Source organism: Phalacrocorax aristotelis, chromosome 8, assembly GCF_949628215.1.
Source record: "Phalacrocorax aristotelis chromosome 8, bGulAri2.1, whole genome shotgun sequence".
Lineage (NCBI taxonomy): Eukaryota > Metazoa > Chordata > Aves > Suliformes > Phalacrocoracidae > Phalacrocorax > Phalacrocorax aristotelis.
This window is the reverse complement of record NC_134283.1, coordinates 10,597,917-10,619,666: the sequence shown is the minus strand read 5'-3', so window position 1 is coordinate 10,619,666 and position 21,750 is coordinate 10,597,917. Positions and strand designations below refer to the sequence as shown.

The 21,750-nt window shown below is 39.3% G+C and overlaps 1 protein-coding gene across 2 annotated transcripts in view; it reads right to left on the bottom strand.

Annotated features, from left to right (window-relative positions):
• CDH5 (cadherin 5) overlaps positions 1-20,977 on the bottom strand; it is a 31,559-nt gene extending 10,582 nt beyond the window's left edge. Inside the window, exons 1-4 of one of the 2 annotated variants that reach the window (XM_075101347.1) lie at positions 20,763-20,897; positions 8,656-8,719; positions 3,089-3,287; positions 9-297 (exon numbers count right to left, since the gene is read on the bottom strand). In XM_075101347.1, the coding sequence (XP_074957448.1) occupies positions 9-297; positions 3,089-3,277 (478 nt within the window). In that variant the 5' untranslated portion in view covers positions 3,278-3,287; positions 8,656-8,719; positions 20,763-20,897. Of the gene's footprint in view, positions 1-8; positions 298-3,088; positions 3,288-8,655; positions 8,720-20,762 lie in introns of both variants that reach the window. The other variant, XM_075101346.1, reaches the window with a different exon arrangement.
• Positions 20,978-21,750: the final 773 nt, after the last annotated feature.

Below are 21,750 nucleotides of genomic sequence, written 5' to 3'. Positions count from 1 at the left end.
GAACATACCTACTGGTGACATTTCTGGGACAGATCCATTGAATACTTTTTGTACAAACACAGGGACATTGTCATTAATATCATAGACCTTGATAATGAATTTAGATGGGGGTTCCAGTGACTGGTTGTTTCTTCTGTCAATAATGAGAGCTGTCAGCTCATACTCTGCTTTCTTTTCTCTGTCTAGCCGCTCGAATGCATACACATCACCACTGGTTTCTTCCACTTTAAAAATGGTGTTGGCATATTCACCCTCAATAATATACTTAGCGTTTTCGTTCCTTACACTTGATGTGATCTAGAAGGAAAGTACAATTCAAAGAGGTAAAAGTGGGTTTTGGCATCTGGATGCAGCACAGTTTCTACCAGAAGATAAACGCAATCAGGACTACTTCAGACTTGGTTTGAAACCAGAATAACCATCAAGACCTTTGATGTCAGCTGGAGTATTACTCAACAAACAGCACCACAGCAGCTACGGTCGTGCAGGGTTATAGGGTGAAACTTGCATCCAGACTGAAACTTGCTTGCTTTTATATTAAGAAGTGGTTGTTGTTTTTTTTTTGATCATATCTCATATTTCCTAAAGATATAAATCGTTCATGCAGTTAACACATAGAGATCATTAACCTCATTAGGTCTGAAATAACACATGCCACCGCATTCAGTTTGAGCTGCTCTTGTTTGCAAGTAACCTTCTGAACTTAGCAGAGATTTTACTTAGATTTCACAGAATTACAGAACCAAATCTATATTCACAGCTACTGATATTGTTCAACATTAGTCTCTATTGCTTAACATTTAACAGAATTCCTGCCATAGCTGTGTTTAGTCACATGCAGGTTTTTTTGTAGTCAGTCTTTAGGCTCATGCTATGACAGTAGGATTACATTTCCGCTCCATAGATTTTAAAATTTAATATTATATGCAATGAAAAAGGGATGGGGTAAAATGTAATTTAATCCAATCCCAAATGGTTTTGCACATTATTTAATCTGCAGATAATATGATGGTTCTTCCTTTTCTATACCTTCACACATCTAAGGACACTGATAGAAGGTTTCATAGAATCATGGAATCATGAATGTCCCAAGTTGGAAGGGACCCACAGGATCATCAAGTCCAACTCCTGCCCCTGCACAGGACAGCCCCAAATTCACACCATGTCTCTGAGGGTGTTGGCCAAGTACTTCTTGAATGTTGCCAGGCTGGTGCCGTGAGTGACTGCCTCCCTGGGGAGCCTGTTCCAGGGCTCCACCACCCTCTGGGGGAAGGACCTTTTCCTAATATCCAACCTAAACCTCCCCTGGCACGTCTTCCTGCCATTCCCTTGGGTCCTATCATTGGTTGCCAGAGAGAAGAGATCCGCACCTGCCCCTCCTCCTCCCCCTGTGAGGAAGCTGTAGACCACGATGAGGTCAGCCCTCAGTCTCCTCCACACTGAACAAACTTTAGTGATTCCTCTAAACCCTTCTCCATCTTTGTGGCCCTCCTCTCACACTCTCTAGGGGCTTTGTATCCTTAATATACTGTGGCACCGAAAAGTTGTTTAGACCACAGCTTTCCATGCGCTATATCAGCATTCTTATTTCAGCATGCTATTTATCAATAATTGCTGGGTTTGACCAAGAATTTCTAGCCTTTTATTATTGATGTTTTCATAAATTGCAGCCATTTGGTATTCAGGATTTGATTTATACTGTAGTGGTCATTTACTGTTAAACATTTTTTCATTTCTGTTTTGTATTTTGAAATATGTCATTAAAATTTTCTTCCCTCATTCTGCATACTTAATCATGCTTCTGGCTGCTGGGGCTGCTGAAGAACAGTTTACAGTGCTGGAGATGTGACGTGAGAAGTAACCTCATCCTTGTCTCAAAGATAGTGTAGTCTGTGCCTTCTTCCTCAATTTTCATTTACTTATTCAGTGTAAAAGGTATAGACTTCCAAGATTGTCTTTTCTAAAACTGAGGATGAACATGCAAAGAAAAGCATCCAAGGTCATGAAAGATAAAATCAAAACGTATCAGCATATTCCTGCGGCTGTCACTCAGTTCTGCCATGCTGCCGCTGTGGCCTTTTTAAAGGGTTTATCAAGTGTTCAATCCTACGAGAGCAATGCACTGAACACAGCCACTGCAAAAGTAATCAGAAGCATTCCACTGTTGAAAGACCACCGAGCGCAGTGTAAAGTGAATTACTCTTATTTAGGACAGCTCCAGGAATAGAAGCGTTCTCCTCAATCTGCTACTGAATTGGTCTGAAATGAAACAGAGTTACCCTGTGTTAGCTGAGAGTACCCTATGGCCTCTTTTCTCTCTTTCTCTCATGCTTTCTGCCAGTGAGCAGCACTGATCCAGGAAGGTCTGTTTCACTTTGCCGAGACAGCCTTGACAGGTGCTGATTGTTGTACATGGGAGGAAAATGTACAACTGCATTTATCTGAAAAGTGTCAAAGTAGTTCAATTTGAAAGACTAGATTGGAGGAACTTTGTCTGGGTGATATGCAGTTAATCATAGGATTTTATGAGTGCTGCCCTGAAGAAAATGAGTTTGCAAGCAGGTCAGCGCTCATTATTCTTTTTAAAAACTATTTTCTTTCACTCTGTGAAACAAATTTTTTGATTGTCTAACAGTATTCCTAAACATAGCACTTATGTATCCAAGCTGAGATGTAAACTGTATGTTTTTTTAATGCATATGTTTTTATTAGCTGATCTCCTAAGTTTTTGAAAGAATCTTGATCTGCCAGAAAAATATCGACATACATCAGCTGCCAGACTTCCTTCCTAACTGTGCACCTGCATGCAATGGAATTGTTCCTGCACTGCGTATGCTCTATACTTGCCATTCTCTAAAATTTATTTGTATTCTTCAGAAGAATTATAATCCCTTTGACATTATTCTTGATTTACTCTGATTTACACATTCTTAAGATTTTAGCACGTTAATATATTGGTATTAAGACCCATTTCTATTTTCTTTTTTTCTCTTCTATTCTGCCTAGACCACAAACAAGTAATATTTTTTGAGATACTCATTTGCTGTCTACATTTCTAATTATTCATTGCTAACAGACTGCTATTTACCTTGCCAACATGGTGTGGTAATGGAGTATCAATCTCTTCTTTGATGTGCATTTGGTTCCATATCCAGTCTCTCTTCAGTCGTTTATGACTGGCATTGTTTGAAGAAAAGTTTTGGTTTGTTTTCTGACTTTCTTTGTCAGCAAATGCAAGAGCCAAGGACAACGAGAAAAGTAGAATGAGGTGGTTCATCTTCTGTAGCCTAGAAGGTAATATAAAATATGAAAACTATATAAATAACAACAGAATCAGATTAATCAGAGAGAGCACACGTAGAAGTGCAAATGGGCTTTCCTTCTATAGGAAAGTTTGATTAATTTCTGTATTTCTTTTCATCAGCCTTAGCATCAAAATTTAAAATTCCTGGCTTCTTCCTTCCATGAAACAGTTTTAACTAGATGACAACTGTAAAAACCAGCAGAAATATTTTAATGAAATTAAAGATATTCAAGTTTTGAAAGATAGCATAAAAGCCAGCATCCACTTGAGCTGCTATAGTTAATCTGAAGAGATGATTCAGTAGCGAAGATCGCCCATTGTGCATGACGGAAAACGTAGTCTGGCTGCAGAGCACGGCTCATGGGGAGATGAGCCATGGGAAGCAACACCAAGGGGCTGAGCCAGATCAACGTTTGTGTTAACTTGAAATGAAATGTTCCAGCTTGACAAACCCAAATGCAATGTTTTGACTTGCCCTGACACAAAATATGCTGCAGTCAATATCTTCATATGGAAAATATTGATTTAGAATAAAATCTGTTTTTTTTCTGTGGGAAGAATGATTCATGTGAAATTTTCAGTCAATTCCAAATATAACGTAGCAAATTATCTTGCTCAGAGAGCTCATGTATTGATTCAATTCCTTGTCTTTTAAAATGTTTGAAAACACATATAAAGTTCCTTTATCGCCTATTCTCAGGTTTTGCCATCTACAAAATGATAATTTGTGCAGTTATTCTCAGGTGAAACTATATTTTTGCACCATAGATTAAAAGTAGCAAACTTTAGGCCTGACTTTCATGTCAGATTGAGAAGTTATTTTAATGGAGCAAAGCTGATTAATTTTCTCACTAAATTTCCCCTTCCCAATATGAAGGACTGCCAGGGAACTTTTACACTCAAATAATCAGACTTTAAATTACACATAAATTACTTTCCATTAGCTTTTAGGAGCTGTCAGCATGCACATCAAAAATAAAGCCGTTAATTGTGATGGAGAAGCTGACATCACACAAGTTGTTAGATGCGAGATTAAATTAATATTTTCAGCAGGAAGGTGCTGAGATGTTTCCAAAATTGCTCTTTGGTAACTAGGCAATCAATGTTATCCCATGGTGCAGCATCATTGTCAGTAAAAAGATTTTATTTACCATGAAATTTTGCTTTCCTGTACGTTTCTCTCTTCTACATCGTTGTACATAAGCTGAGGAACATTCCATATGTGTGATTGTGTAGGAAATGACCAGCTAAAGTGGCTTTGACGTTGCTTTTTAATAGCTAAGCTATGTTTTACGCCGTTTTATGGATTCGTATAAAACTTTTTGATTTAGCTATTTTTTTGTATTCAAGGCACTTACTTTGGCTCTGAATATTTTTAGAAAAAATGAGTAAGATTTAGTTGGTTTGCTTTGTTTTATCTGTGTACACAAGCATTCTACCACTGGAAACTGGAAGGCATTGATATGATTCTGTTGTGGTCGCACAAGTCTGTCTTTTATTAATCAAATTACAAAACATGGTAAGCAAAGGAAACCAGTTGTTTAGTGTCAACTAGTGACAGGCTGTAGTTTTGGAAGTGTTTAAAAAGTAATTTTCTCTTGCTGCTCTGGTACAGTGGAAATCTCCTGTACTGCTGTACTGAAGAGATTAGTTGGGAAAACTGAGGACAATACTGCCCGCTTCAGTTGCTATTTGTTTCACTGGAAGTGAAACATTTAAAAATAGCCTTGCAGAAAGCATTTTTAACTTGAATAGTCAAATCTCCACTCAAGCATACTGGTCTCAGTATAAATCTACTTTGTAAAGAGAAATCTTCTGTCTCCCCAGTAATATTTTCCTAGTATTTGCCTCTCTGTTTATTAATGCTCAAATCAGAGCCTGCCATGCCCTCTGTCAAACTCCTCAGGGTACTTCTCTCACTGTTCCTGAGAGTGATAACTAGTAACAGCAACTCTGGGACCTTTGGTATCATACAGGGGCAGTGCTTATCGGAAATTGAAGGCTCAAATTCATAACAAGTGTATGGTTATCTGTATAGGAGCTCTGGAACTGCTGTAATATCCTGATTATTCCTGAGGATCCATTCACCAAATGCAAACTCTCCCCTGAAGTAGGTGGTCTGTATGTGTTTCACAGTTCAGGCCTTGTTTGAAGGCTTGGTCAATAATACAGAAGGTGCTAGACTGAATCTTTTAAAATATATGCACATTTCAGCTGAAACTTGAGCTGCCCCTTCTACTCAGCAGATCCACCTCTGTGTTCTTAGATTTTAAGGTGGCTTCACTTCCTTTAACTCCTCATTAATGGATTCCTTGTTAATACTTGTCCAGGATCCTTGGTAAGTTAACAGTTCCTCTGTGTCAATTTGGTGGAGTTTGGTCTGCTCTCTGGTATGCACTGTAGGTCAAACACAGACTGAGATAGAAAAGCCTACTGCAAAAACTGACTTCTGCTTTGTCTTTGGCATCTTTCAAAATTCCTCATTTTGGTGGAAGTAACACTGCACACTTGAGTACTTTGCATGCTGTCTTTTCTAGGGACATTTGACGTGCATTGCTCATAGGACAGTCTGACTCTGAGAAGACTCCCACTATGATACCATGCAAGTTTTCCATTCAGCAGCTGGAAATTCATTGCTGTTGAATCTGTAGCCAAATTCATCACAATGTTTAAGAATACCCTTCTTTGGCAGTACATGCAAACACTTCAGAAGCAGGACCCTGCCGAGCAGTAACTGGATAAGGGCACTGTCCTGGTGTGAAGGCCACGTTCCATGGATGTTAGCTGTTGACAAGCTGTACTAAATGGTCTCTCTTTTTCTGGCCATGATAGTTTTGCTTTCCAGCAGATCTCATTAGAAATGCCAGAGGTAGTAGCAGAAGAGAGATATTCCCATGCCTGAGCAGGGGAATGCATTCCCATGGAGTCAGAAGCAAGAAAGTTTCTGGGGGATGACAGGTGGATGACGTGCAGGGATTGGCTTTTCATTTCTTCTCATGCCTGCTATGGCAGCCAGGACTGAGAAGAGGAAATAAGATGCACCCTTTCAAGTAAAAACCTCTGTGACCACATGATTCCAGAGAAGGGGACAGCACAGTGTGTGCTGTGACTGATCTGTCCCATGCGTGGCTCTCCCTGGCGTGCTGCCATGGGATCTCATCGCTGGTCTACCTTAAAGTGCAGTCGCCAGCTACCCCCTCTGTCTCTAACTGATTAGACCAATAATTCAAACTTTTTTCAATTTAAGCAGGGACCATAAATGTTCCTTGAAGTTAGCAGGGGAATGGTTTATTCAAATAGCTAAGTTTCTTGCTTTGCTCTTAAATTTTCTTTCAGCAAATTATGGTTTTTTCCACTACCATTATTCATTTTATGTGTTGAATTATTTTAGCAAATAACTCTTGGTCTGCAGGGTACTATAGACAGTTAACTGAGAAATTCTGCTATTCAAACTGATTTATGGGACACATGACTCATACAGTGTAGTTTCTTCTCACCGATGGGAGTAATTATTAAAAAAAGTCAGGTGGAGATACAGACAATACTGTACTAATTAAAAGTTTGCATTTTACAAGTTGTTTTGATAAGTAATGAACTGTAAGTTTGATGAGCAGCTAATATAAATAAGGTCTCCATGTAATGAAAACACACTTGATGAAATATTCTTATAAAAATTTCTGGGGTTTTTTTTTCTGGTGTTTGCCTCTTATGTGAGGCTAGTTTAGTTAGAGAAGAAATTTGTTCTACGCTTGTGTGTTAAATAGAAATGAAACCAAGATTCTGTGTGGAGACTTTAGTAAATGAGGAGACAGCTGTTGCTGAAGTGATGTATTTTTCTGGTTGATTGGAATGAAATCTTATGCTAATTTTTGAGAAGTTTTGGTTTTCAGCATCTAAAAAACAGACAGACATAGTGCTAAAATAGTGATAAGGAATGTCCTAAGAGAGAAATTTGCTTAAATTGGCTATCATAGACCAGAAAAGAAATACACTTTGAAAGGTTTGTGTCCGTATTGTTCAGATAATTTGCATATCTGATTGTCAGAAAAGCTGGAAACAAAATTATTATTGATGATTGAGCTGGAAACTCAATAATTATTTTTGCCTACAGTATCTTGGTTGGAATCTGAACAATGTAAATGAAAATGAAAAATCCCAGTGAAAAAGAAAATTTCATCAAAGCAGAAAATATTAACAAAATCACTAATAAACCAGTACTATCGGATAGAATCTATTCCATCCACAGTACTGGAAATTTTGCTGTTTCTGGTTGTTAACCAAACCTCAGCTGTCATGCCTGCAGCCATGTAAATGTAGGGAATACTAAATATCTGAAATACTATATTCAGTCAACTGGGAGACCTGTGGAGCTTGAAGAAGGGTGTTTGCTCAGCTTAACCTGGCCTTGCTGTGGCCCTGCGGTGTCCTGGGGAGCGGGGTGCCGATGGGTGTGTACCCACTAGGAGGCGCTGGCTGGGCTAAAAGAGAAAGAAAGCTGAGAAAACATTCTTCACAAAAGTTTTTTTTAGAAAAGTTGATGTTGGGTAACTTTAGTTTTGTTTAATAAGTATTTTCTGACTATCTTTCCCTCTGCTGTCTGCTGCACCCTCCCCAGTATTCCTAAGTAGCTCTGTGCAAAAAGTTCTCTGGAATTTGCAGTGGATTAAACCCTACATACAGAGCAGACATCACTTCAAAATTTTTTTTCAGATGCAGAAATTTGCTTTGATATAACATCTAAAGACCTTCAAAATGACTATGTTCAATGAAGCCATGATGGATATAAAGAGAGCAGAATCTGACTGAGTGTCAAGTAACAAAATGACCCTGGACATCCCTGCCATACAGAATCAACTTCTTATATTAGTATCTGATCTACATAATGTTTAGGACCAAAGGTAAATGTGTGAATGCAGTGAGTATTAAGAAATAGAAAGGTAAGAACCAAACACAGGAGGGGGATAAATTATCTTTTTCTTTGCAATGCTTGAAGTTCTGGTAAGCAGGCAAAGCATTATTAAAAGAAAATAGTCCTAGCAATACTTAACGCTGCCATTCAGGGACCTTAAATGGCTGTGCAACCATGAATTGATAATGCCTCCTCTTTTCTCTGTGAAACGTACTGCAGCTAGGTAAAAAGCAATATCCCTTTAAAATGGTATATCTGAAGCACAGAGGAGTTAAATATGTTTGCCATCTCGCGACAGTGGACCAGGGTCAGGAGTGACAACAGTCTCAGATTTTGATCTCCCAGTTTCTTAATCTCCTAATTAGACAACAGTGCTCTAGCCAGCTTCTGACAAACCCAGAGAAACACGGCGGCAAAGTAATCACATAGGTATAATCGTTACCTTCACTCCAGTGTCTGCTTGCCATCTAAGTTGCAAAACTGTGATCCTCATTCGCTCCCTTGAGCTTGCGATGTGAGAAGAGTTGGGGGCACACAGTGAGTACAGTGAGAACAGGAACTAGGGTAGGTCTTCAAACTTTAGTAGCATCACTTAAAAAAACTGTCCAAGTAAATTGTGCAACATTTGACTTGGAGCAATCATTTTTTGTTGCATTTTCAGATATAATTTGTTTCGGGTGGTTACTCAGTGTTTCTCTTATTTCTTATTAAAGCTGTCTTGTCACATGTCCTCAGCAGTGTAAAATGATTCATTTTAAAATAGGCCTTTCCTGAGAACACTGTGCTGCTATTTTGTTTCCAGATTATTGAGCTGATTTAAATGGGCCTAGTGCCTGGCTGCCTGGTATTATATTTTTGATTGTCCTTATGTCGATTTTATGCATCTGAGAAGTGGTTTCCACTGATGACTAAACAGTCTGGAGTGCAAATGCCTACCTGAAAACTGATTATAAAATGACTTTTCATATGCATGATAGTACCTTTGAGTAAATAGCCACTTCGATGACTAAACAATCTGGAGTGCAAATGCCTGCCTGAAAACTGACTTTAAAATGACATTTTATACTTGTGATAGTACCTTTGAATGAATAGCCACTTCAGCAATATCTTAACTAAACTCGCTACTTTAAAAAACCCCCACACGTCACTCGGTATTGTGAGAGCACCCTTGCGTGCATTTGGGGTTTGGTGTTGATGCTGCAGCACTGTATATCCATACAGCTGAGGAGATAGTTCAGCACTTCTGATTTTGACTGGTTTTGGCTGCTCATATTTTTTCCAGGGAAAAAGAGAATAATTCTAATCTGAAAGTTCTCTGTGATTTTAGCTGCAAGTTTCTGGTAGACCTGGAGAAAATATATTAATGATTTTTTCCCGTCTGTTCAACTCACCAAAAAATTCTCTCCAGGATGATATAAAATAAAACTTCCTCTCATGGGTGGATGGAGTCCTCAGCCAGGACGGATGCCTTTTTCAGAAATTAAGACATCTGGTTATAAAAGATCTATAAATAATTACTATGTATATGTTAAAGATTCGTTGCCTGGTGGAAAGCAGGCAGCCAAATTGGCCTCCCAGTCTTTCTGTTATCTGGGATACAGAACTGGCTAAAAATGGGTGAGGCAAGCACTGTTTTTTCTAGTTGTTGTTCTTCATTTTTATTTATGTATTTTTAAAGAAACAAAGCCACCCTCCAAGCTAGTGCATAAGAGCTTGTGCACTGAAGTTGGGTGAGCAGCAATAATGAAATCTACCTGAATGTCCTCCTGGAGCTTCCTGACACCCCTGCTTGCGTTTTAGCAAGTGACTTGCTGACTCCAGGATTAAAGTGCTGCAGTAAATACTGAGAGAAGGGCATATGAAAAGGCTGAGTGTGAACTGAAAATAAGAAATGCATGGTCTAAGAAGACATTTGCTGTAAACAGAATGATTTTAGAGAAATGAGTGAGGAAGAAAGTTGTAAGAGGTAACGAAGACCTCCTTTGTTCCTTGCCAAGAAGCTTTTATGGGAAAGGGATGTATCAATGTGCAGTTTGTTTCCTGGAAGTCACCTCATATCTGAGAGAGAAGCAGGATGAGTCAGGTGCAGGATCTGATCTTGTATCAGTAAATTCTCCTGAGTTTACTGTAGTTTCTTTTACATCAGTGATGTGCCTGATAATGTTTTAGCTGGGTAGATTAACAAAAATAAAAATGTTGGTGTGAGTGGGGAAAGACTAGCATATAGTAGGCTTTGCTTCTTTTAATCTGTGACCAGTGCAGTGCTACAGATGCAGTCAGCCATCGCAGTAGGCCAGCAATATTGTGCTTCGTGCTCTTGTCCATCTTGGCTCTGAATTGCTCTGAATCTGACCCATTAGATACAGGCATGACCTCTGGGACAAAAAGGGAAGTAATTTTGTTGGTGGTGCTACTTCAGCTCAAACACTGTTTTTACAGCACTAACGTTCAAAGGTGTCCTGACAACTGTATCACTAGACTCAACATTTACTGCCCGTTAGCTGGGTGTGCAAGACATAATCATGATCTCGCTTTGGCTCACAAAAGTCCTTTGCTGATAAATGCTGATTTAGTTGAGAGAATTCAGAGGCAAGGTTTGTTGGGCAGTCAAGCACCAGGGCCCAAAATCTCAAAGGTAGGAGGGCATTTAACTTCTGTTGATTTCTCACGGTTTCTAGTTAACCTCATCTTAATATGTATTTTCCAAAAATTTACAAACACATGTTTGCAGTTTGGAGAGGCCTGTCTACATTCCTACATGACTCCTATCTGATAAAGAATGGGTTAGTTATAAGACTGTTGAATGTGTGTTGCTGGTGTAGGATCAGATTCAATTTCCTGTTCACAAATGCACATTTATTTGGCTTAGATCTTGATTTACCTGTACAGCTCGGAATCAGCTCTGAAATTGGCTTCTGTTAGAATTCAAGAAAACCTCATACCGTATCTTTTTCTGGGGAAATTTGGAAGAGATGGGCTGATAGATTGTGCCTAGTTGTTCTGTGTTCCCTAGGGGCTGGTAGCCTTTTGTGGATAGTGTTAGTTTAGTTACATCTGGGGTTCTGAAACATTTCTGTTTGTGGAAATGAATCCAATATATGATCTAATAAAATGTGACTGTATTTCTATGTACCTGTATAGCATATGCAAAAGTATGCAACTTCCACATAGGTCAGAGACAAGCTAGGGTTTTTTTTTTGTATGTCACGTCAAAAAGCTTATAGTGAAGTTATCCAATCAGGAGGGACTGCTGTTTCATGTGCACAAGCTATGATTCCTATTCTAATCTTAAGTAATTTTTCTGTCCATCAGATCAGTAACCTGTTTTTTATCTGAGTTTCTTACTTGCAAATCTGATAACTGAGAAGCAAATTAAATACATGTTTTAGACACTGGGCTGGTCTATTTATGGACTTTAAGGAAGCATAATTTTTGGAATAGAGAAATTAATAATTCTTGAATCACTTCTGTGGTTGAAATGACAGTGCACTGTTAAGTGAGGATTGTTTGCTGTGGTAAGGGTGTCATATGTGATGAGGGTAAAACAGTATTTTGAAATCATTAAACTGAGCAGTGAGAACACTGATTTTCTCCTCATCAGATCAGTTATGCAGTCTAATTGTTATTTTAATGGATGACTGTTTTCCTTTCACATGAGCATCCTGGTATGTCTAGCAAGTAATCCACCAGCCTTAGTAAAACTGCTGGCCTTCTACCTCGCCCAGGAGAGAAATATGTATGAAGGTCTATCAGAGCCACACTGAATCATTAGGTGAATTTTAAGAATCCTCCTCATTCCGCACTCTCAGCATGCAGATCATGTATTATGGCAGGTGCAGAATCAATGTCTTTACTAATTTTTTGTGATAATGTTATTTGACATCACAAAGGCTGTAGAGACACTCGAGAGCTGTTTATAATCAATTTGAAACTGAACAAATACAGTACACAAAGCACTGAAATATATGTGTTCTGGTGCTGCTTAAGAGTTCTTACTCTGGCCATGCTACTATAGTCACATAGTGCTTTACTACAGAAACTTTCTCTGAAGTGACCCCAAAATAGATTAGACTGCTTTAAAGAAGCAGCAAGTGGTATTGTCCAGTCTTTCTATGCATAAAGCCTTTTACTTTATATACAAATGTTAGTACAAAATATAACGAGACAAAATTTGCTTAAGCACAGTGCCCAGTAAAACCCAGCCACTAAAATATTTTGAAGCTTATTTGTGATTAAATCATTAAGCCAATTTGTGACACTGTTTCATAACAAATAAATATATTATCATAAACAGAAGATTTTGGCTTTCTCTTAGTTGTTGACAGCACGGACAGCATTGAGTTTAAGGACATAAGCTACTCTTCTATAGCTCTTTACAGCTTCTGAGCTTTGGGAGCATGTGTATAAGGGCTGAATGACTCTTAAGGAGCAGGAGTATTCTGTTGTTCAGTGAGTATGCTGAAACCCACAAGCAGAGTTTGGGTGTTGGTACAGAATATTATCACCTCATCATCACTGCGTCATATAGATTCTGTGCTCTGTTGATTTAGACCATTCAATTTTTTTCAAATCAGGAAGCTCATAGTACCTATGACTAGTATGATTTATTTGCTTTGCAGATGTTGCAGGGGTGAAACTACCAATTAAATGACAGAAAATTTGTTCTTGGCCACACATCTTCTGATGACAGTTGCCAAATGCTGTTGAAATATGAGCTATTTTGAGGGGTTAATTTTGCAATAAATACAGCCCTTCTGTTCTGAAGTCAGCTAATAAGATGCATGGGATAAGCCCTGGATGCATAGTTTGGAGCTGCAAACATTTTCCCCTATGAATTCTTTGTCCAAAATATAAAGCTAAGAGAAAAACATCTCCCATTCAGATTAATTATTGATAAGGACGGATGCTGAAAATAGTGATGAAGTGCCAGTGTTACAGACAGGCAAAGAACTTGTTCTCTTCCTTGTATCCAAAAAGTAGTTTCAGGGATAATCTTGCAGTCAGATGTGCTCATTCCTGCAAAGGGTCTCACTGACTTTGAAGAATGATTGAGGCTCTGTCAGTCCCAGTGGCATATTTACATGCCTGTAGATCCAGCTTCTTTCTCGGTTGCTTTGGGCCAATTTCCTTCTGCTTAGCCCAAACTGTGGTGGCTGTGGTAGGAGAGACAGAGGTGCAGGTGTCTCAGCAGTGAACCTCCCTCATCCCCAGCACCTCCCACGCTCAGATGATGTAGTTTGATTTGGGGAGCAGGGGTTTGGTTGAGAAGGGGACAAGGGAATCCTCCAAAAATTATTGGCTCATGCCAGCACAGAAGTGGAACAGTTCAGGTATATTGGAGGTGTCTGTGATGACAAAAAGATTTCTCAAGCATCTCTAACCAGAAGCTTTGTTTTCTACAATAAATTAAGTGCACATTTCAGAATTGATCTGTTTTGATGCTGCCCCCTGGTTAGCTCTGCTGTACACAGAGATTAGCCAAAGCTGTCACTGAATGCTTAAGAGTTTGGCCAAGCTGAGACAAAACAAGGTACACTATGAGAATAATGTATTATAGAGCTTTTTCCCCTTCCTCTTTGTTTCCAGATAAAGCCTTAATATCAGAGAGGCTTCCTAGCACAGAGCTCCAACTGAGTAGCTTTGATTAAGGAAAAGTCCCCATCCTTTAAGGAACTGTATACAATAAATATGACTTTATTTTTTGAAGTACAATGTAGCTGTGTTTACAGCAGATAAGATTTTTTTGACATTTTCCTTCAACAAAAGCTCAAGAGCAAAAGTATCTGTCTTGAACACAAGCGTCATGCACAGATCACAGTAATTTGTATTTATTGCGCTAACAGTAATCTGAAGCAGAGAAGCCATGTTTGGCTGGCTGTGTGTTCTGTTTCCTTTGTCCAGGGTATTCTACTGGGTAACTGAATGCATTAGTATTTCCTCTGAAAATGAATTTTGTGGCAGATAAAGAAAGCATGTATATATACATAAATCTCTGGTTTTGTGGCTGGGCAACAGGCTAAAAAAACAGGGTGTGTCTGGATATATTTTGTTTGGTAATTAGTATTCAGTATTTTTATCCCTTTTTAAAATGTCTCATTCAAATGTCAGTTCATTCTTCTCTATTTCCTGCCCTTATTCAACTAACTTCCAGACCAGGCTTAATTAAACTTTAAGACCTTTTCTGCCCACCCCTATAGTTACAGTCTTTTCCTGGAACATTCCCATTGTTTTAATCTCCATGTGTTGTGAAATGATACAAATGATATTATTTCTGCTCTTACGAATTTACAATGAGCCTTTCAATATTTTTACTTACAGCTTAGCTCTTGTCAGGGAAATCTCGTCTTCAAATCAAAATAAAACTAGGGAAGCAAATTTCCAGCTTACAGTGCTGATAAAGGGAAGCTGAAGGGCCTGAATATTCAGGCTTCAGACACAGGGAAGCTTAAAAAGATGAGGAAAGCTGTTGTAAGTTTTGTGACTTATTTTTTAGAGCTAGACTTTTTTTCTATATGGATTCGTCTTCATGTGGGAGTGATTGTGATTTAACACAGTGTTGTGTTATGTATTGCTCCATTATTTATACACTGGCTTAAGCGGGTCATTAGTCAGATGAATTTTACAACCCCAGTCCAGAAGCAATGAGGGAACCCGCACCCAAGGAGAGGTTGTTCTGTGAAACAGATTGCAACCATGGTAGTTGATAGTTCAACATGTCAGCTGTGACTGTAGGAGTGACCCTGTTTCAAGGCAGGCCATGCTTTTGTTTACATGTGGTAAGCAGTTTTTGTGAAATTGATAAAAGTGAGAAGTTGGGGCTTTCAGCTGGCTGACCCAGGGACATTTCTGCTCACAGGTCTTCTCAAGCCGGCGCCCAGGATCTAGGCTGGTGGCTGCTGCTGCTGCCCTGCTGGCCTCAGTGCGGTGAGCACCGGGGAGCAGCCTGCACCCCCCTGGCAGCTGACAGCTCTACAGTAACCTGACTGTTTGGGAAGTTCTTATTCACAGCAGTGCTGCACTTGAGGGCTTGCTGCCTGAATCCAGAACACAGAGATATTTCTTAAGAAGAGGTGGGAAATTTTTCCCTCCTCAGTTAGTGACTAAATGGAATGTTTATTTCTGTCATAGTTCATCTTTTAGTCACCGCCACTGAAGACCCCTTTCTTTTGCGAATGAAGCCTTTCTCTTAATTTAAAAAAGCTGAAGTTTAATCCATATAAGGCAGGTAACACAGCTCACCACTTCACGGCCAGAAAATGATGCAATATATTCTGAAGAGAAATGTGCCCCTTTCTCCCTGTTTGAAACTTAAGTAATCTCCAAGTGCAATTACTGGAGGATTCAGTATCTATTCTAATCCTAAACTTTTACCAAGGCTGCTGCTGGCAAATCTAGTGTGCAAAGCAAATGTGTTTGTTAAATGGTGCTGCAGATGATAGAGCTCTGCAATAGCTTTGTCACTGTCAAGTTCACATTATTGTCTTTGTAAAATGAACCCATTACAAAAAGCATCCCTGCTTTTTGTGCTCTCTGCTTTCTGCCCTTGCTTCTTAATTTCTGTGCTGGATACGTGTTTCAGGTGGAGTGCATTGGTGATCTGGATGATACTAAAATTTGCGTAGTGTAGCAATATTTGTTTATATTTTAGTGACAGCCTAAAACCCTAAATTAGCATACTGAGCAAACAGACAGTATATACTATTTCATTGTAGGTTTGGATTGATAGATTTGGTGGTGAAACATTTTATACCTATTGGTAGTATTGATTGGTTGGCCTAACCCTAACATGAGTAAACTGGTTCTCTTGCAGACAGATCGTATACATCTGGAAGTTAATGACAATAAAAGCCAGGAAGATAATGCAGATCTCCTCTGAAATGGGGTCTGGGATTGGGCGTAGGGAGTATCCCACGAAAAGAATGGGGAAGCTAACTGAAAACTCTGTGCCAGTGGAGATTCTGCCGATGAAGCTGAACCTATCACAGGAACAGTTCCCATCAATGGCAGGATTTCCTATCATTTGCGTGAGAGCAGCATTAGGCCCTTAGTCTCCTCAAGCGGTACGTTGTAAGGTAGACTTTGCACTCCTAGAGGATTTCCAGAGCACAAATTCATAGCAGATAGCGTCATAAAAGGAAAGGGAAAAGGAAGACTGATCCTACCAAAGCATTGCTTAGAAATGTGGACAAAGGCAGGAGAAGGAATTCAACTGTATCCTCCAGACATACTGTGGAAGTGGAATTTCCCTTTGCAGTGTCATACACAATAAGGCAAGGGCCTGTGTGTGCTGCAGATAACCCACCTTGTGCCCTGTGAACTTTGCCAGGTGTCAGGAGGGCCATTCCAGATGTTGCTGGTGGGCTTGGGGAGAGGGGAGGATGCAGAAAAATGGATTACTTCAGTGAGGGCAAAGCCAGATGGGCTACTGCTAATTTGTGGAGACTGATAGGCTTTTTAAAAGAATATGTAATAGAAACATGGGTCTCTTTCTCCTAAAGTTTTGGCAGAGGATGGCGGTGACATTCCACAGGAACAGGAGGATTTTGGTGACAACTAGACTGGGACAATAAAACTGACCTCTCTGGATACTGAAAAATAAAGAATTTAAAACACTTCTGCCATTTAAAAACATTAGTCCACCCCTAACTGTGGGTGCTCTGTAACTACTTGCATTTCTGATAGCAGTGTTAGGGCAGAAGAATATTCTTTTCTTTCCACAGGTCTTTTGGAAAGGTCCCCATAAAATTTCTGCAGAGTGTCCCAGGTAACTGTGCTTGCCTTTTCTCTAAAATACCAGTAATTTTTCACTATACATTCTGGACCCTTTTGTGGATGATAGTTGATAACACTTTCACATCCAGCTCCTAATCTTTTGTAAGACATTTTTGCTGTCTGTCTCACAGAAAAATACTTGTCTGGAGAAAAGTCTGCCAGAGTGTCCATCCATGTGCTTGACTCTTTCTGGTTGATTGACTGTAAATCATAGAATTATTTAGGTTGGCAAAGACCCTTAAGATCATCAGGTCCAACTGTTAACTTGGCCCTGCCAAGTCCACCACTAAACCACATCCCTGAGCACCACGACTACATGTCTTTTAAATACCTCCAGGGATATACTCGAAGTACCAAAACTGAAGTGTAGGCAGTCTGAACACCTGCAATGGATGAGTAAATTTTCCCTCTGCCCTCCCCCGTCTTTGCCCAGCCCTGGAAAACACAGCTCTTGAACTGTTCCAGTTCCTGTGAACGTCCATTGGCTTTAACTCGCACCTAGGAGGGCTGGGCCCCAGATCTTCCCACTGCCTGCCCAACAGATGTGTATAGCAGCATACGTACAAAATAGACTCATGGCACAAATAACATCCATTTCAGAAGTATGTTACAGAGAGAACTTACTCTTCAATTCAACACAATCTTACGTTCAAAATATAGCTAGTTCCATGCTTATTGAGAGATTTGAAATTCAGATCAAGATGACTGAAGCTCAGGTTGTCATTGAATGAAAGGGCTAATTTGTATTCTTGCACTGGAGAACTGTAAACAGGTTATTCACAAGTTTTTATTAATTTTTTAATATTTCAAGATCAGATGTATTACAGAATTGAGGAGGTAGATGGCACATGCATTGGTGAGTGATGTGCATTCGTTTTGCACATCGTTATTCCCAGCATTAGTCCTGCTGGTGGGATTCCTGGGTTTGCAGTGGGCTGTGTACTTGGGCTGAGGACAGGCTCTAGAGCAGGATGCCTGCAGGTTTCTTGGCAGCAAAATTGGTGGCTCCTGATCATGACTGTGGCACCAGAGTGTTGTCTGCTTTCTGTGTTTTCAGTGGAAATGTACCTGCATAGGCCCTTTGAATGGAGTAGGGTGCTGAACTGAAGTCCACAGATGGATCAAGCAAACTCTCATCATGGATCAAACTAGTATCCAGCTCTAGTTTTGCTAAGATCTATTCTCCTAGTTCAAATTCTGATAAGCTCTTGAAAGGTATATGAGGGGAATTGTTTTACCTTAGTGATGGTGAGCTGAGCATCTCTCTGTCCTACCATATCTCCAGTCTACATAAATAATCACTGTCTGCTATGTTCTAGGGCAGAGGGGAAGCCAGTCGTGTCAGGGCTAAACTCTGAGGGATTTTTGATTTGTAAACCAACAAGGATAATACAGGGGAAGACATCTAAAAAAAATGCATCAAAATATTTTCATGGCCAATAAATTTCTCACAAAGACAGAGAACCTCTTATTTTCTTCTTGGCACTAACATTTGAACGTCTGAATTAAACTTCTAGAACCTGAGCAAAAACCGGAATTATGAATGCGTGACAAAAATAACCATGAAGATACGTTACGAAAGCTCAGCTGCCAGAAATAATTAGTTGCCTCTATTCTGTGAACCTCTGCTTTCTTAGAAAACACAAACTATTAGCTGGCCTGATTTAAGCCTGTAGTTCTGTAGATATGTACTCTGACAAGAAAAAAAGAATTTTAAAGAAGTTTTTCTATTTTTTGTTTGAAATATTAATTGAAGTAATTGATTTATGGATGCACAGTGAAGTCCTTTATTCCATAAGTGCTATAAGTCAGAGGAGATTCTAAACCATCCCCAGTGATTTTTACCCATATCCTGTTTTCAGTTCTGCTTCACTCAACAGAGGCAGGACGTGAAGCAAATCTGGCAACAAACCTGTTAACTGTTTGGGTGGAACTTTCTCTGCCTAGGCTGCCTCTTTAGCACTGAGTCCTGCATCTAGCGCTTTGCAAGCTGCAGATTGCTGAATGACATGTAGCTATTTCATAGCATAGTTTCAGTGTTAGCATTTATTTTAAAATGTTTAAGAAACAGTTTTACGATCTTCTGTTAAAGAGCAAAGCTTTGGGAAATACTTCTTGTTGCAATGCAGTGCAGCTCTAGCACTCCAAAAAATAAAGCCCAAGTTTGTGGACAAAGCAGGGATGATTTGTTAATTGAGTTTATATTTTGCTTTCAAATTAATTTGTTTTATAGTTTTTAGCTTCACACTCTTCTTTATAGTACACTGCATTATTCTAAGGCTTTCATATGCTAGATTAATTCTGTGTCCTTTTATCCTGTTGGTCACCCTTTATTTAAGGATAAAAAGTAACTCCTGGAGATAGTGCAGATAAATTGCAAGTCAGCATTTCTGTGATTTGTTTCTGGTATATTGGTTGTTGTTACAAGGCACAAATTAACCTAAGATGAGAAGCTTTTGTAAATCATTGGAGTATCCTTGCTTTTGTCTAATATTTTTCCCTACATGAACATCTGTAATACTGTATGCTTTTACAAATGTTGATATAATGATTTATAAGCTGTGGAGGTAGCGACACATTGATTAACTATACCTTTGTTAACTGCAGCAGCAACCAACTTCTAATGTTTTTGGTAGCTAAGGATGGAACAGATTTTCTCAGAGAAATTCATCTTCTTCCCTATCTTTTTCCCATGCATTTCTTTCCTTCCTTTATCTTTATTACAGCTTGACAACCAGCACAGTAAGGTACTGTGCACAGTGACAGTCCCACTATTGCAGAATAGAGTTCTTACAGAAAAAGCAGTATCAGTTCATCTCTTATGCATAAATGCTTTGTCTCTGCAAGCTGTACAGCAAACTTGTTAGCTCAGGGACTTGCTACACTATCTTCAGGATAAGATAAAAGCCTTTTCAACGAACTTTTTATATCAAGCCACTGCTCATTAAATACCTCGTCAGAAAAAATTGTTCCTTTTGGACCACTGAGATCAAGAAACTTCTAAAAGAAGAATTGCTGGCCTTTTAGAACAGGGGCTGTAAAACCTGGTAGTCCAGGGCTAAGGTGCTAAAGTACCTGGGCCACTTTAAACTTGAGATTTAGGAGACAAAATCACTGACATTTTTACGTAAACTTCCCTCTAAGCCTTAAACAAATCTCTTAGCAGGAGAGTTATGCCAAAGCTGGCTAGCATACATGCTGGCTTTCACCTCCTCTTGCCATTGGTCACAATAAAGCCATAGCACCTTAAAGACAGATAACAAGTCAGCTCCCTCTTCGATAAAACATATTCCATCAAATCATAGCAGCAGAGCATACACCTGCTTCTCAAAACAGTACTAAGCCTGTAACTGCCCACATTGCAAGTGAAATCCTTTCCTAAACGGTTTACAGGTGCAATTTGCAGTATGATTTCTGTCCCTTTTCCATTATGAATGAGCATCTGCAACATAATCTAAATATTACAGAACAGAACTACAAAAAAGCACAAAATGTTCCTTCTTTTAAACAGTCTGGGAATATTGTGGTATAGCCCAAGAAAGTCAGAGATTTTCCTCTTTCGGTGTCAATTGTAAACAGCTCTGCTGTTGTCTGCACTTAATTTGGTTTAAGTGCTGTCAGCATTAGGCCCAAAGGATTCTGTGGATACGTATAAAGTTCACAGCCTGTCTGCTGGTATTTCTTAAATAATTAAGACTTTAGTTTTTTGGTGGAGGCAAAAAACCTTTGACAAGAACTTCATAGCTGAAGGACAGCAAATACTGTTTTATCCCTTACCTGAGTCAGAGTTAGTAGAGCTTCGGTTTGTTCCCAAATCAAGCAAACTAAAATCAACAGTATCCCAAAATGTTAAGCAGCACACAGAAAATCAGGATGAAATAGAAAAATTCACTTCTCTTTTCATTAAGCAATACTGGGAGTGTTCAGCTCTCCAGTCTCCAAGGTTTTCCAGCTGGGAGTCTGCCTTTTCCCATCCTGCATTCCGGCATCCTGTTATTGTTCCAAATCTTAGTAAGAAAAGTGAGAAAAGGTTGTGGGGGAAGTGAGATAAGCTTAGCGTCGTTATTGCTATGCCTATTTGTTTGTTGCTGACTCTAATGAGGGAGCTGAATAAAAGGAAATTGATTCTGAGGGAAACACAAAAGTTGGTATGTTATTTAGTAATGTTTTATAAAGAGTTTGAGGAGTTAGTAAACATCTGAATGATGCTTTAAATGGTGTCTGATATTTGATCAGCACAGACTGTACCTGTTTTGCACAAAGAGGATTTTCAAAGCAGTTTGGAGTTGTCCTATCTATAAGGATTTTTATGCCTGCAAGCAAAGAAGCAAGAGCCCTCATATGAATTAGACTGGTTCCTGTAAAGCAATGTCAGTGCTGGATGTAAAAATGAAATTTAACAGTATCTTTCACAGTTAAAATTATGACCACAGAAGCAAGACAGTGTAGGAGGGCCTTCCAGAAGGAGAAAATATTTGTAATGTCTTGATTATGGATAGCTTTAAGTCTCGAGACCAGTCAGGGCAGACAGAAGGGAAAGATTCAGCATTTGTGTTACATTCCTGAGGCTGACTTGCTGGGCAGCGGCAGCCTGGGGGAGGCTCACCAACATGTAGGTGTCAGTGTCTTTAATACTGTCACCCACATAAAACTTAACTTAGGATCTTTTTCAGTGGTCTGATGAGCCAGTGGGCTTTTCTACAGCCTAGCCTGAGTACCCAAACCCTTCTGTGGGACTGTGATGCATTTCTGAGTGCCACCTGCT